Source organism: Rhea pennata, chromosome 6 (genome assembly GCF_028389875.1).
Source record: "Rhea pennata isolate bPtePen1 chromosome 6, bPtePen1.pri, whole genome shotgun sequence".
Taxonomy (NCBI): domain Eukaryota; kingdom Metazoa; phylum Chordata; class Aves; order Rheiformes; family Rheidae; genus Rhea; species Rhea pennata.
Genome location: NC_084668.1, coordinates 23,378,582 through 23,395,362, shown reverse-complemented (window position 1 = coordinate 23,395,362; position 16,781 = coordinate 23,378,582). Strand labels below are relative to the sequence as shown.

General features: G+C 37.8%; 1 protein-coding gene across 1 annotated transcript in view; it reads right to left on the bottom strand.

Annotated features, from left to right (window-relative positions):
• RAPGEF4 (Rap guanine nucleotide exchange factor 4) overlaps positions 1–16,781 on the bottom strand; it is a 161,703-nt gene that overhangs the window by 133,077 nt on the left and 11,845 nt on the right. The window contains exons 2-4 of the mRNA XM_062578544.1: positions 14,059–14,201; positions 12,841–12,929; positions 2,289–2,435 (exon numbers count right to left, since the gene is read on the bottom strand). Of these exons, the coding sequence (XP_062434528.1) occupies positions 2,289–2,435; positions 12,841–12,929; positions 14,059–14,201 (379 nt within the window). The remainder of the gene's footprint in view (positions 1–2,288; positions 2,436–12,840; positions 12,930–14,058; positions 14,202–16,781) is intronic.

Below are 16,781 nucleotides of genomic sequence, written 5' to 3'. Positions count from 1 at the left end.
TCCCACGGGCCACTCTGAGGGTTGACTAGGTGATTTCCAGAGGTCCCTTCCACCCTTACGGATTCTATGATTCGCTGTATCAACAGGCACTTGCCTGTAAGGTCTTTGGATAAGTAAGGATAGAAGAATCAAGATAAGGCAGACTGAACACAGCTTCCATAACATAGCAAAAGCTCTCCTTCAAGGTATTTTCTTACAAGATAATAAAAATATACTATTGCTATTACTAATGTATTTGTTGAGAATTGTCGTAAATAAGTTTCCACCTCTGAACACTTTGTTTATCATACCTTAGCCACAAATTATGGTGGCTTTAGGATAAGAAGATTGCAAGGAGACAAATACTGGCTTCAAAAAAAAAAAAAAAAAAAAAAAAAACAACATCTCATTCTAGCTATGACAACCCAGCAAAAGTATTTTTAATATTTTGGGATAAATTTTGCATTTTTACTAAAAGCACAAGGATTGCCTCCCTGAAAGAAATCACTAAAAAATTCATGAGAAAAGCTGATTGTGAAACTGCACAAAAAGCAAATAGGTACCACAAAGCTCAACTCTGGTCTGTGACTGACACCCGCAGCATCTCCAATATGCTCTACTATATAATTTCATTAAGTTTGAAGTACACAAGATGTGTACTGAAGCTCTCTATGACAGCTCCCAATACTTAATAGCATAACCTTTCTTAATAGCATCTTTCAAAAAAAAAAAAAAATCAAAACCAACAATATTGTCATAAGCAGCATTATATTAACCATTAGAAAGGGCTTCAACACTGTTTTGGAACAACTTTAACTATATCTTATAGAAAGGAATTTACATCCCCTCTCCCTTGATACTCCTGACAGGATATCAGTAGCCTCTGAATGTTTAGCAGGGAAGTTATGTATATAAGAGATGACCCTGCCAATTAAAAGTGTATTTAAAGTGTAAAGACTTTTACTTGAGAAATCTACAACTGGATTTACACCACGAGCTTGTAAATCATTGTCTACTTTACAAATTTCTGACCCCAGCAAACGTAGCATATGCTAAAACAGACCAGAGCACTGGCATATTTAATCTTCAAGTGTCAGGAAGGAAAACTACAATGTAGCCTCTACAGGGGAAAATAAGTATCAACTGTGGAAAAATACTGCATTGTGAATTGCTTCACATTTGCTAGAAGACTTTATTAGTACTTTATATGCTACAGACATCATAATCTGGCATAAATTATAGCTATTAAGAATAAAATATGATACTATGACAGTATTGAGTGGCAGGCATGTTTCATTAACAAGTCAGTCTTTCATTCTCGATCATCTTGCAAGATTAATTACACTCAGGGTAACATATTTGCAGACACGTGGTATTAGTGGTCTTCTACCAGTCAATATAGCAAGTTGCAGGTTTGATTTTCTTTCCTGAAAACCTTGCCTTACTAGTGCTTTGGGACAATTATTTGGGGCATAACTTTGCTTTTCTTAGAAAATAGAAAACAAAAATAAAACTTCAGTTCAGCTTCTTTGCTAAGCACAGAGATGGAAGTGCTACAAACACTTAAGTATTTTTTTTAAAATGTAGTTAGTGTCACCAGATCTTCAACTTTAGAATTGTCAGGTGGTAGGACAATTCCCTACAACATCTAAATTTGTACAGTCTCCATTTAAAACAAGCTGGCAGTACAAGTTGACAATGGTGCAGACCAAGCCAGCATGTCTTCCAATTCCCAGAAAACTTTAAATCAGGTGAGACACTTCAAAAAATGCAAACTGATTAAAGTCCAAAAACATATCACAGTAAGACGTCAATGAAACCTTTCCAGCAAGGATGCTGAAGTACACACACACGATAGAATCAAAAATCTCAGCAGTGTGTTCTTCACAAAGAAAAGTTTCATGTGAAAAGTTTCATCTTCCAATTCTAAAACTTTTACAGCTAATGATGAGGTAGGAGTAAAGGAGAGTAATTTAAAAGACCAGAGTGTAATAAGAATAGACTTTTCTTGTAAATGCAGGCAACAAAAGCAAGTTTGAGGCTGACAAAGCGATGTCTGCAGTACACAAATTCCATCAGAAAAAGACTTAATTTAATTGTAGTAAGTGAGCAAGCAAGCAGTGTTAAATTAAAGTTAAAATGATTTTTTAAAACAAACACAGAAAGGTCTGCTGTCTTTTTTTTTTTTTTTTTTACTGTAGAATATGTGTATGATGTGAAATTGCATTAAGTTGGAAGAGGTGAAAAACAGAAATGCCTGCAAAAAAGAAATACAGGAGTATGAATCATAGAAAGAAATCTCAATTTACCTCCCAAAGTGCTTTAAAGTCCTTCTGCTCAATTCGAAGGAGCTCACTATATTCTCTAGTAACGATGGTAGCATGGCGAGGAGTGTTATCCAGAATGGACTCTCCAAAAGCAGTTCCTATTCCCAAAGTGCATATTGTCACAGCATCCTTTGAATTAAAAAAAAAGTCATGTGTTAATTATTGCAGGGGGTCGGGGATTTGTCACATTTGTTCACAGTACTGCCTTAATTTTCTTCAGCAATTTTCTAAGTTAAAATTAAAAAAAAAAAAAAACACCCAAAATGATGTAATCATCTTGTTGAGATTCTTTAGAAATCCCACAAGTCATCAGCATCAGAAACGCAATTTTGGAATACAAATTTCTGCCCTAGCCAGACTAGCCTCACAAGAAAGGAAATTTGACTGTTATGTTCCCTCAAACATACTTTTCATTTACAGTATCTTCTTGTATAACATATTGTGTATCGTACAAGGTCTGAACACAATGCACTCAAATTTTAATTGTGACCTTTCTGTTCAAAGTGCCAGTAAATCTGTCAACCATTAACAGATGCTTGCCCATTAAGTACTAGATTAAAAAAAAAAATCAAAATAAAAATAATATTCACATAAGTCAGACATTTTAGGAAAACTAAAGTCCAGAACAACCTGGAAGAGATTCAGAATAATCAGAAAGGTCCCAAACACGCAGTAATCTCCACTCCAAAAGAGTCTACATAAGCACATATCATTCAAGGTGGCAGAAAAATGTCCAATTCAAACCCCCTTGACAAACAGCTCTCCTGGGATAGTTTCAAAATAAATTATAAGCTACTGCAGACAAAAAAATTAAGTAGTAATTAAGTAACTTGCTGAAGCAAGATTTTTAAATACATGCCCTATTTTAGGCTTACAAGTTGCTCTGTCCCTGAGGACAGGCTTGTAGCTGAACATATATTTAGTCTCTTTCTAAGTTGAGCCTTAACTGATGGTCTTTGGAGTAATTTAAAAAATAAAAATAGCAACAGTAGAAGAGATTTAAATAGATACAAACTGCAATTTACTAAGAAAAATTATAGATAGGCAGAGACAAATGTACATGCACATACAAAAACACCTGCTAATTTTAATTAATACTACATTAAAAATGTAGTTGAGTTTAATTCCAAAATCTAAGACTCATGAAATGCCACAAAAATAGTTGCAGAAAAATTTGTCATCCCATCCCATCCATCCCTCGCTCATTGCTGATAAACAAGGAAAGATGCATGAGCATATTACAGCATCATTCTCTGTACTTAAAATTGCATTGTTTTCCTTTCATGCATCTAATAAGTGGTAATAGGCAAATGTTATCAAGACCAAGTTATAAGCTTTATAATTGCATTACAAAGACAAATGTCCATTCAGTTCCCTGAATCAGAGCAAATTGCTTTGGCATGGATACTACCATATAAAATTATCTGTTCAGGAAAATAAAATCAATTACTCCTTGGAAGCGATCTATGAAGAACTTACTGATTGTAAATTTTTAAAGGAACACACATATGAACATGCACTATTTGAAAGAAAGAAAATTTGAGAATGAGCACTGCAAAAATGGATGTCTCTACAAAGAGCCTATATACAGCCTATATTACACCAAGGTTTTGCCTAAACAAGCTTAGCTTTCACAGCTGAAATACTATATGCATGCTGCCACATTCGTAACTGCACTCAAAGGAGCTACAAAGGAAATATGCCTATTGCCCATTCTAATTTTGATCAACAGACCTCCAGTACTTTATTCACAACTTTTTGATACTTTCAGATAGGAGACCTCTGTTTGGGGCTGAACAAACAAATTCACAGCCTAGTATAAAAAGAAACATTTCATTAGGTGTCTCATAAGTTATATCTTTAAACTTTTTTCTCATTTCCTTCCCCCTCAAAAGAAACTCTTTACCTTTTTTGATCTTTTTACAACCTCCAAAAATATATTTTTAAAAACAGAATAGAGAAGAGAAAGGGAAAGGTGTTAGTTAAGGAATCACTTTCTAAGAAAGCTTTTGACGAGGCAGCTGTTCAACCTCAGAAATAAATTAACATTGTGAGATGTCAGGGCACAGAGCTGGAATCATCACCTGTTCATTAAAGAAAAGTCCAGGCTTCTATTGAGTGAAAGTTCTTCCATTTTTTTCCCCCCAACCATCATTTCTCTACAAAAAGATGTAGTTTCTCTCCGTCAGCCAGGGGGCAAGCCCATCTGGCTTCTTCAAGACTTCAGAGCCCCATTTTTTCCTCTGTCCCCTGTTTATCTCTCTCCAATCTCCCAGGGAATCAGGTGTGTGTTTCCTATTATGCCTGTTAACCTTACACTCAAGAATCTCCTGCTGTTCAGTGTAGACTTCAGGAGGATTGCTGGCAGCTAGAAACTCAGTTTGCTGTTCCCCTCTGCAATCCCAGAAGCAGCAGGGGGTTCCAGCTGCTGGTAACCAGCTAGAATTCACACAGCTATTTATAAAGCAGCATTAAAGACTTTTTTTAAAAGAAAGGAAAAAAAAAGATTGTTTCCATTGCTATCTGTCCTCTGAACACACTATTAAATGGTAGTGTGTTCAAATCATAGGCTGTTTCTGTATTCAGTTTCACTGACTCACTGGCAGGTGAGAGAGACATGCAGTGAAAGAGCTGCTAAAACCCCCCATCAATCTACAACATTATTGAATTTGTAAGAGCATTCTAGGGAATGGATGAGAATCAAATTTAAGGCTCTGCCCTATTCCCTCCCCCACCATCACAAGACACGTCACTGAATGCTCCTCCCTGATGTGTGACACTATTTTCCAATTCTGTATATAGAATTTCCATACTGCGTGTAAATAATAGAGCACAAAGACATCTGTTACTTAACTGCAGAAGAAAAAAAGAAAAGGGGGGAGGTATTTCTCCCCTGTTGTCCAAATTCTGTCAGCCTTGTTGACATGAGGAATATATCCCCCTATGAGAAATCCCATTGAATGAAAACAAGGAAAAAATGTGAAAAGGAGGGAGGGGGAAGAACCTGGTGTCCCTGAGAGAAACAAAGGAAACAGGAAAGAACGACTAGTGTTGGGAGGAAAGGAACTGGACATTTCTTTAAAATGTGTATTTCTTCAATACTTTGAATTTATATGGGAATTAACGTTTTTAACTTTACCATTTTAGCAGCCTTTGTACCTTTATTTCACCTCCCCCCACAGAACTCCCTACCGTCTCTGTGTTTAACTGGAGACGTGCAAAAGCTGCATTTTCACAAGTTGGTGTCACACCGCTCATTATCACTTGGACACAACTGAGTTCATCCTCAACCAAAATTTCCTTTTATAACAAAGAAACAAAGATATAGGTAAAAGCAAGTCATCTGCAGTGAAATGATTTTCCTGTCCCATTACCTCCACCCAAGCATGTTTCAGCCACTCAGAAACAAAATCCTTATCAAACTCCTGTAAAAGGTAACCTGGCAATGGCTTTGCACACTGGCCCTGCAGTTTGACAACAAACATTAGACCACCCTCTTTACACAAGACAAGGTGATTTGTATAAAGGAGGAGTTCTGCTTCTAGAAATACTGTGAACAACTATTTCCTAATTAAAATATTCACAGATCAGATTAACTGCAGTGTAATTATATGTTAATTACTTCCATACCTTCCTATCCAACCCTATAAGAGGCAAGTGCAGTATTTTGGATTTTTTTTTTCCTCAGGTTATTTGGCAAACTGAAGTGAAATGATTTTTCTACATCTGAATAAGCTAACTTCAAAATCAAAATTGAAACCACCATGATACTGTGGAGCTCAACAGGTACTAACACATCCTGCTTCTCAGCTAAGCACATGCTGATCTCTGTTGCAGTGGGTAGATCAGTTCTCATGCTCAAACAAGCTCATCTAAAGCTAGCTTGGCTATATTTACACTACACTACAGAGCACAGTACAAACCTATACTTTGGTTTCACACAGGTTATCCCTGAAATAAACGTTGGCAGTGGTTCAGTGGCATACAGAAAGCAGTATTGCAATAGCTATCCTCTTTAAAACCCTTCCCTGTTCCACTTCATTTTATCACATACCTCCTTTGTCCTCAATTTGAGAGCTATGAAATTCTTCTGTCTTACACAGGCATCTGAATCTCTTCACAGCCATTCTTCTCACCAAGACCACTAACTTGTTTGGCTTCTGAGCTACAGCCCTCTGCATGTCCCCACAACTGACAATGCGGTACCACCAAGCACTCCCATCTCCTCCTTTAAAACTTTCCTGAAAAGGGCTGATTTTTTCTAAAATCAGTGCTCTGTTTTCAACTTAGTTTGTTTTTAAAAATCTTAAAAAAAAAAAAAAAATCCACACCACAGGCAGCATAAACTAACAACAGTTCCTAACCCACACCATAATTCAGCTGCCTAACTTTAGCAAAACTTCAGAATAAATCACTACTTGTCCCTCTTCTTTCTTATCCTCATTGTTTCAGACAGGTACATAAATCTTCATCATTTGAGGTAAAAGGCACTGAATCTAATACAGTCAAACAGTGCTGCAGAATCCGGTAAAATTACATCTTACGTTGTTTGAACCTACAACTTCTTTGGGCCATTAAAAAACATATATAGCAGTGATTGTATGTCACCCTGGAGCTTTTGCCATTATGAATTTGCCCCCAGCTTCATACTGTGGAGTTATAAAGAGTCACCCTTCAAAATCTGTTCATTTTCAAATTAGAGTTCAAAAACTTAACATAGACAACACAATTGACAATATTTTAAAGCCATTACCAAACTTCTGGTATCTTTAAAAGGAACTTCTACTACTATATACATCAGTTATAACAATGAGTAAATAACAGTGCCACATAAGAAGCAAATTTGGAATCTGTTTATAACTAAGGGCAAGGACACTCTTCTGGTTTATACGAAACAGGTTGCAGTTCCTGTTTATTTTCAAAGGTACTTACTAAGTCTTTGTGCAACTTTTAAATACAATATTTATCAGGGCATCCATTACAAGCAAGTTGAGGCAAGACCAAAACACTTCATTAAACTTACCTCTGCAGTTTCTAGTGTGACATTTTTACCATAACCAGTAAGCTGCCTTCCATCTTGCTCTTCTTGCTTGCTGAACAGCCAGACAATTCATAGGTAATTTGCACAGAGAGCACACCAGCCACCACTCAGGATGTACTGGATAGCTAATCTTGTCACAGCTCCACGCTGTATCATCCCATTTCAATACCAAATTAAATTACGGCCATGATCAGGAGCAGCCAGCGTATTTCACTGCCTCAGCGGAACAGAACTAACAATAGAGAAACCTGCTCTGGTCAAACTCTTTAAAGCAGCTGTACTAAATAGCTCCATTTCAAACTAGCCATTTTAGTATTAAAAATTGCAAGCACTCAGATTGTTATGTATTCTAACACTGCCCTCTTGTGACATAACATAGCTTTGCTGACTTTAGCTATGAGAACCTAAATATGAGGTCCTCTTTAAGGGAACATTTAAATCAGTACATGGAATACCTCCTATTATTATAATAGCAAATAATAACTGATGTTAACATTCTTATTTATCCAAATCCTCAGCCTGGTCCTGATTGACATTACTAACACTTCCTATGAGAAATCACAGATCACATGTCTACATGAGGAAGCTAAAGCGCAGCAAGCATGTGCATGAGCTAATTATGCACTAGCTGCACTAAAATCTAGATCCATTAGCACACTTACATCAGATTTCTAGACTACATGCCTCTGCAGGGATAAAGGTTATTGAGGCACTCTTAGTAAGCATTAAATAAAAGCTAGCTTACTCCACTTTCCATTGGAGAGTTACCAAACTCTAAGGATGACTGCATAAAGAATTAACATATAGTAACAGCTACACAATATATTTATTCCCAGGCTCACTGAAATTTATCTTTCTAGGCAGGCAGATAACACCTAGTAAACAAAGGATTTATACTAATTTTTTAATCAAGATAGTTGATTTACCATATTGATATCAACACTGTACTCATCATCATATGATCATTTAAGTTGGAAGAAACCTCAGGAGGTCATTTAGTCCAACCTCCTACTTATCTTAAAACTATTAGCTGTTTCTAAACAGGTTTCAGTCAATAAGAATCTAAACACAATAGCTAGCTTCTCTCTTCCTAAAGATATAGCACAGTTCTGAAATTTTTCACAAGACCAAACTTACAAACTTGTAAACTTCATCTGTCATGTTTAGAGCAGAAAACCAAAGTAAGACTGGTCCAGTAAGCTGAAGATGATACAAAGGAAATTTAGTAGCAAGCAACTAAGGCAGATGGAAAGCAGATGATGCAGCAAGAGATACATTAGAATTAAAACAGAAAGCGGAGGCTAGCCTGGAACAAAGTTTCGGGAGCAAGGCCAAACACGGAAGAATGCCTGACTTCTGAGACTCCATTAGAGACCTTGTTTCTGGGTGAAAGTACTGCTAAATGGAAGGGATCACTGTATCTCAAGAACAGGGCAAAAATGGAGCTTGCATTCTTTGGGCTCAGGAAGACTATATTTCCTTATATCTGGGAAACAGCAAAAAAGAAAAAAGCTTCTGAGTCTCAAGGATTTCTGGAGCATGGACAGCTTTCAGGACCTGGTTAACCCTGAGGCACCAGAGCTGAGGAGCTTGGAAGAATCATCTGCTATAACAGTGAAAGGACTAGGGCAGAATTTGTGGCTTCAGACTCTGCCACTGCGTGCTTTGTTCTACCCATAAGATAAGAGAACTCCTGGAGGATCTCAGTTACCTCTCTGGTTGTAAGCCAGCATGATAAATAGGTGTAACAAATGAACAGCTGGTGTTGAAATCCAGCTAACAGCCACCAGCTCTTATGAAAGGCTGTGACCAGCCTAAAGAAATAATGATGGAAATAAAACAGAATTGAATTTTATTAAGATTCTATCACAAAGATTAGGATGATTTTGTATGGAGAACTATTCATTTCTATCATAACAGCAAAGCAAGATGTCTGAACCAGTCCAAAACAAAGTGCCTCTTGGCAGTTCTGTACCTCCACTTGGAATAAGGTGTTCTCTTGAAGACAAGATAACTCAGAACCCAACCCATCTACAGAGCAGAGATGTCTTATTTCTTCATTAAGAAACCATCCATAAGACTACTAGCAGCTCCTGAATCAATCAGAGCAACATTGCTTACTGTTCATGAATGACAGATGAGATATGATTTCTTATACTGACACATGTTTGGAGTTAGCTGGTCTCTAGTAGGCATGGAGCAGAAGATGTATTCTGCTAGTAGGGTTGATTCTTGGCTCTGCTTTAGCTTCCAAAAACTGTCTGAAATTGCCTGTTTCATAGTTTCATAAACTGCATGTTTCATGAGCATGCAAAGAGGCAAACTGCCTTCTTTAGCACAAGCAGTTAATGCCAACAACCCTACTTCTTTTAAGGTCACAATATTGTATATATTTGCAAGGTTGTACATTAAAGGAACAAGAATGATATTGGTGTCATTAGCAGATGAATTCCCCTCAGATATTTGGAACTGCAGAGAGAAATATATTCATTAAATACTGAGCATACTGCAACTATGTAGGAGTCCTTCCCCTTATTACTCAGACTGTTAAAAATGCCAGCACTGGGGACTCTATTCAGTTACATAACTAGCCAAAAATATCAGGCCACTTACTGCATCCATCCCATCTCCAACCCATAAGCATAGCATTCACAAACTGCACTTTTCTGGGATCCTCCAAGTCCTCTCCCAAATGCCCTTCAATGTTTTGCAGGTAAGAACTTCACAGCATGGAAGACATCCAGGCTGGAAGTTAATCATTAGCCTTACTTTAGTGCTATTCATGGCACAATAAACTAAAAGCAGAGCAATTAACCATTACCATGGCTTGGCAAAAAAAGCTTTGGCTCCTGGAAGCTCTCAGTGGAAAACATGCTCCAGAGCAGGTTACAAGCATTACGTCTGAAGCACTGGTCATGTATTCTTAGCTGGAGCACAATGCTGAAAATTGACTGTCAGGGTTGCCTGCTTGTGAGGCTACACTGTTATTTTCTCCATCACCTCAGCTTGCAGTGAATACAGAAGTATTGCACTCACTAGAGTGTTAGCAAGTATTTCAAGCTTAAGAAGGATGATCATTATGCCAACAAGAAAGCTCAGGCAAGTCTGGAATAGAGCACCCAGAACCTAAAGGAAGAACAAGGAGCAAGAAATCAAGAACAAGTATGGTACAAACACCAAAATGGAGCAAAAAATAGAAAATACTGGGCTCAAATACTGTTTACGAGGTCCCACCCACTAAGCTTCTCCAGCATTGCTACAGTCAAGGCAGGAACTGCTGTCCTTCCAACACTGAAGTTGCGTCTTAGGCAGTGTAAGAATTCAGTTTGTTGCTCCTATAAGAGGGAAAGGTGAGGTTTAAAAATTATTGCACAATGGACTGTGGAAATTAGCAGAGCTACCTGCTTCTTGGTAGGTAAATGCAACAAACTCAAATTAGCAGGAAAATATATAAAAAAATTTACATGAGATTAAGAAATCTCAACTGTTACATCCTTCATACAGTGGAATAGATCAGCATTGCAAACAGATTGTTCAGTTAACCTCCTCATCCTGAAATCTTACATGGATGTATTTCTTTCTGATTCAGCACAGAGGATTGTCCTTAGTAATGGTGTAGTGCCATCTTTTGGCAAATACCAGAAAAGATATCTGATTTATTTAAACTTACACAGAAAAAGGTCTCATAACAGCACTGTTCTGAATTGTGAACGCATCACTGACAGCCAGACCATCGAGAATTGCTCAGATTAGGCTGATTATACTCTCCACCAGTCTCTACATAGTATATATAGTGAAGAGATTGCTAAAAATAATGATAGAAACTTGAAAGAAGTTCCTTTTATATCCCATCATTTTATTGTTACAAGTAGAAAGACCCAGTGCTCACAAGCTGCACTGACGAGCATTCTGACCCTGTTTCACTGGAGATTCTGTGCAAAAAATCCAGTTTCTGCCGATCTGCTATGAGCAAGAAACCTTCCCTGTTCAGCTGAACATTGGGCAAAGAATTAAGACTTACCACTGTATGTATGTACACGTGCATACTATATTCAAAGCAGGAGGGAAAAAGAATAGTAATATACTTCAAGTTCTGGGTAGCTATACCAGTAATGTGAAAGCGCAATGAGTCAGATGTCTGAGGTACAATCCCATGCAGAGCCACACGACAATCCCAGATCTCAAATGTGGGACTGAGTACAGGGCAAGGTACAGGGCAAGGTGCAAAGGACTACCTTCCCAAGAGACACAGCTGTGCTGCTCACACAGCAGGGAGTATGCGACTCGTCAGCACTACATGAAGGGAATATGGGTTGGAGAGTAAAGTGAAGGAAGGGAGGGGTCTAAAGCCTTCTTGCTACACTGGAAAATCCTCATCTGCTTCAGGTTTCTAATACATTTGCAAACAAAATCAACACAAGCAAATTCTTGCGCCACAGCATCTTGTAGCTCTCATGAAGCAGAGCTGTGTAGCTTGAGAAAGCTAGTCTTTGCTTGCAGAAGAGTTTCCCAAGGTTTCTGAGCCCCTGCTGAACTCTGAAGTCTCTGAGAGCTATCAGTTAGGTGCCAGTGCCTGGCCAAGAGCTCAGTGAACACCTGAGAGAAGCTATCTTGCCACTGGGAGAAGCAATGATTCCTATGCCAGCCTGACCCATGGTGCTTGCAAAAGCAAAGTAAGCCACCACCGAGTATCTGAAAGCATTCTTAGTACAGCTGTTTTCTCAAAAAAAAACTATTGATATTACTTCATTCAAAGCTAAAAAGCACTTATGTGGCATACCAGGCTACTCAGGGGAAGTACACATGTGCACATCCTTATTCTGCAGCTACACAGATCAAACCTCCTCCAACCAAAACAGGGCTAAACCCTGTATGTAACTTTTCACAGTATATTACAGAATAGAATTAATTCAACTGTTTAATTATTCTCCAGCAGAAAAAATCTCATTTGTTTTTTTTTCATTCTTCCTGAACTCTAAATTTTGTAATTTCAGGAGTGCCAAGATACTGAGAAATAACTTGCAAATTTGGTGACTTTTCCTTGTTCTCCTATCTACAACAAACAGATACTACCTCTAGTTTTCTGGTCTAACATGGCAGCAGTTCATCATTTTGAACTGAAGACCGCAGTGTGCTGTTATCAGACTGCACTGTTGGTGGGTTTGGTTTAAACTTTTACAACAGGAAATAAATTAAAATATTTCTAGAAAATCAATTAAAAATCTCACAGGTCTGCATATAGAACTATGAGAAAAGACTATGTTAAGTCTATTCCACATTCAGATGTAGACTCCTTTTCACAGTATTTTTCTTGAAATCAGTGGCATGATTTGACTATATAGACAAAGGACAAGCAAGACTGAAGGAAACTCAGAGAAATATGCTGGTGATAAAATATCTGTACAATATATGCCATTGTTATTTTAAGCTATAACCCTTCTTTGTACTACAAAATGGATTGTTTTTTTTAAAAAAATAAATGTTGTGTTTTACCTGGTGGTTGCTTGTATCAGAAACCTTAACATCCAGCGATCCTGTCAGAACAGCGTACCAGTTCGTCCCAATATCACCCTGACGAAATACTGGAAAGACGAAATATTGTAAATAAAAGTTTACTCTTAAGTTTATCAACCTTAGCAAACATTTTCCGTCAGATTATTGTATTTCTGATGGCACTACAGAATTTGCCACATCAGATTATTTACTTGTTTGATAATATATCCAATGCACTGCAATGTAACCATTTTAGTATATTGATCCAGAGACTACCAGACTGCTGGTGGTGTGTGAAAGCACACAGCATTGCTTCACCCATCTCCCCAGTTTGCTTCCTTTCTCACTGCTTTCTTAGCCAATAAATAAATACTTTCTGAACAATGTCCTTTTGATATGCAGAATCTTCCAGTGCTGATACAGCTCCCATTGACTCCAGTAAGAGCTCTGGTGAGAAACTGCAGGACTTTGATATTCAGACATTTCAGCTATGTGATTACCAAGCCTTAGAAGTCCTATTACTCAAGGCAAGCCCCAATCCTGGAGGCCTAAAGCATGCCATGTTTACCAGATGGGTTTCAGAGACTTTATCAAACATCACTTACATCAGGTCTCCATCAGCTAGTTCCCTGGTCCAGCACTGGGAACTCACACATTCCCATCACAGGGCCACCGCTTATTTCTATCTCAGCTCAGCTTCATGGACCCAGCACAGCTGTCCAGCTTCACCTGGCACCTGGGCTGCCAGGGCAGGCCCAGAGCTGTTGTACCCCACAACAGTACACAGCTCTACAAATCTGTCTTGTGTTATCCAGAGTTATACTGCAAATCAAATACTATTAGTGATATGCCCAGGTGACTGATTTCACTTTTGCCCTGACATCACAAAGCACCCTTAAAAAAAGGAGAGGCAGACAGACAGACAGACTTTACAGAGTAAGAATGATGCTTAAGTGCAATGACTTGCTTCTAATCTTTCAGCAAAACAGTGGCAGAGTCCTAAATCCAATACTGTATGCCTTGTTGCCATAGGCTCACCACAGACCATATTTGTAGAGCAAGCAGTACTTCAATCCTGCCTTCCTCCACGACTAAGACTGTAAACATTTTTATGGCTATTCCACTAGCTTTGCTCTCTCATCAATCTCCTAGAGACAATCCCAGCTTAAACCTCAACTTAATCTACACAAAATAGATCATCATATGAAGCTCTCTTACATGTGATTCCCTTTTCCAGATTTTCATAATATCCACAGAGACATATCTGTTGAAGAAGGTTTGGATGAAATTTCTCAAAAGCTTTCACTTCTTTCAGTCGAGTGAATATTATATCTACATCTTCACTGGAACGTTCCAAAGGTCTGCAAGACAACAAAAGATAATGGTTTTAAAGGGTTATATCAGAAAAATCTCCCTACCTGCATGCACCAAGCCCACAGATGTTGGCATAAAAGAAAAAAATCTGCCCCCCAACACACATAATGTATAAACCAATTAAAATACATTTCATAGGTACATGATGAAACAAAACATCCAGCCATCAGTTATCAATATGAACATAATTATTATCACTTTAACACATGCAGTGTTTAGAAACCCCATTTAGCATCAAAGCCATACTGCAGCAACAACTGTACAAGTAGACATGGTGGTACAGTCTCTATCTTAAAGATCTTGGAATTATAAACATAGTTACACATTTATAAGGATACAATGCCTTACATTGAGACAGCTGAACTTACAAGAGGCCTGCAGAACTGCTGCCTAAAATAGCAGTTTTCTATCTGGCTAAAAGAAAAATCTTAGATGCTACCACTACTTCTTCTATCCATCTCTCTCTGATGTTTTAATGCACAAAAACTAACCTGAGTGCTCAGTTCTTTTCTCTCACTTGCAAGCAAGAACGACATTATTAATAAGCACATTCTCTTTCACTCTCTTACACTTTATTTCTCTTGACATTGGACAAGTTATATACGCAAGCAAGATAACGATATTAAGAATTGTTCGCTAGTAAGGGTAAAGAGTTTTAACCCACTTCTAAATAGTGACAACAAACAGATGAATCCTGAAAATAACCAGAGGTAGGACAAGACTTTTATACTGAGGAGTAACTAAAAAGATTGAGAGTGTTGATGCTTGCCATAAACTGAATAAAAGCAGAAAAATTTTGATAAATGAGTAGCATATGTAAAATTTGTGTCCTATTTTCCTTCCTTTAGGGAAAAAAAGGTTCCTGGATAAAAATAAGTCAAAGCATTTGAAAATCTTAAAAAGAATTACATTAAAAAAATTCAGCAAAAAAATAAATTGTAAAATTCCTTCTAACAAGGCAGAACATAGACCAGAGGTCTATGGTCATAGGTCAGAGAGTCTAACATAGGTCAGGAAGTTACAACATATTTATGAAATTAAGCTGAATTAGTTTAGTAAGATACATTTTAAAAATAACTATCAAATATTATGAATCAGCAGGTAACCAACCACTAACTAACAGCATTAGGAAGTATCTTTCATAATAGCCTAAGCAGCTACTACTAAGCAAAGACAGAAACAGACTGTTCTTAAGAGACTATATTGGAAATCCAGGTGCAGGAGTCAAACAAGTATCAGCAATCATTAGACCAATCATCCAATCAAAGGCTGCTAGTTAATTTAACAAAAATATTTATTTATCCAAAGGATGAGTTCTTCAAAATCAACCAAAATTACACAGTTAAAAGAGCACAAAACCTAAGGTAATAAGCACTTAACATTACGTTATCCTTAACATTGTGTTATGTCCACGGCATAAATACTGCTTCTAACAAGAAACTTTTACTGATTCCTCCTTAGAATCAAAGATTTTGGAGATCTAAGCCTTTGTCCCAAGAAAGGATCAGAAGCCCCTCTTACATCACATTTCTGACTCTCAACTTCCTTACTAAATCAAGTCCACGAGGGATGAAATCTTTATCCTCATTTGTAATCCAATTTACCCTTATTAACTACAGGTGAGAGTAATAATCTCCAGTGTTTATGGTTGCTTCTATAGGACAGTGATACCATTTTACCACTTCAAACCGCATCAATTACAACAGCTCCCTTTTGAAACCCTTCAAGTAAGATTTTCACTTTATATATATATATATATATATATATATATATATATATTTTTTTACTGTGCTCTAGCTGACAGATACTAATAAGTATTAATTCTCTTGTCAAAACCCTTTTAAGAAGATTAGGAGGTGCAGCTTGCAGAGTTAAAATCCATTTGCACAAGATCCCTGCCCAGATCACGCTAGCACTTAGAACACTATCTCCCTCCATTTGTGGACTCTCATAATTAACAGCAGAACTTGACAGGTAAAGAAAAGGGAATGGTAATGATTCTCAGTATATCCCATTTTCCTAGGGAAACTCTGGGTGTGAGATTATTTCATTCATACAGCTGCCCGTACTAGACTCTGTAGAAGTCCATCAGTTCATTTGCATGGAATCTACTGCAGGATCTGAGTGCTCGTGTTTTTAAACTGATGCAGTGGGACAGAGAAAAAGCAAGCAAGACTAGCAAATTATATGCCACAGATTTTATAGATTTAATCAACATACTGTTCTCTCAGTGTTTTTCCTGAAATAAAAGCACAGAAATCTCTCTTACTTCTGGGTCTGCTGAAAGGACAAGCTTAAGTATTTGGGGGGATTTAAGTCATAGAATGTGTAGGTGTTTTTTTCTGAGAGCTGCTGAAGGCTACAGAGAGGGACTTTCCATCCGGCTCCGGACAAGGTGGGAGCAGGTGCTCACTTCCCTCGATGCGGCAAGGAACATCCTGTGGGGTAATTACCTGCAGTGCAGCGAAAGCTCGTCCGACAAAACTGCTTTGCAGCCCCAGTGAAGTGAGTCATCGTGGAAAGAGAGGCATTCTTACTGGTGGCCGAGCCGTGCTCCTCTGAGATTT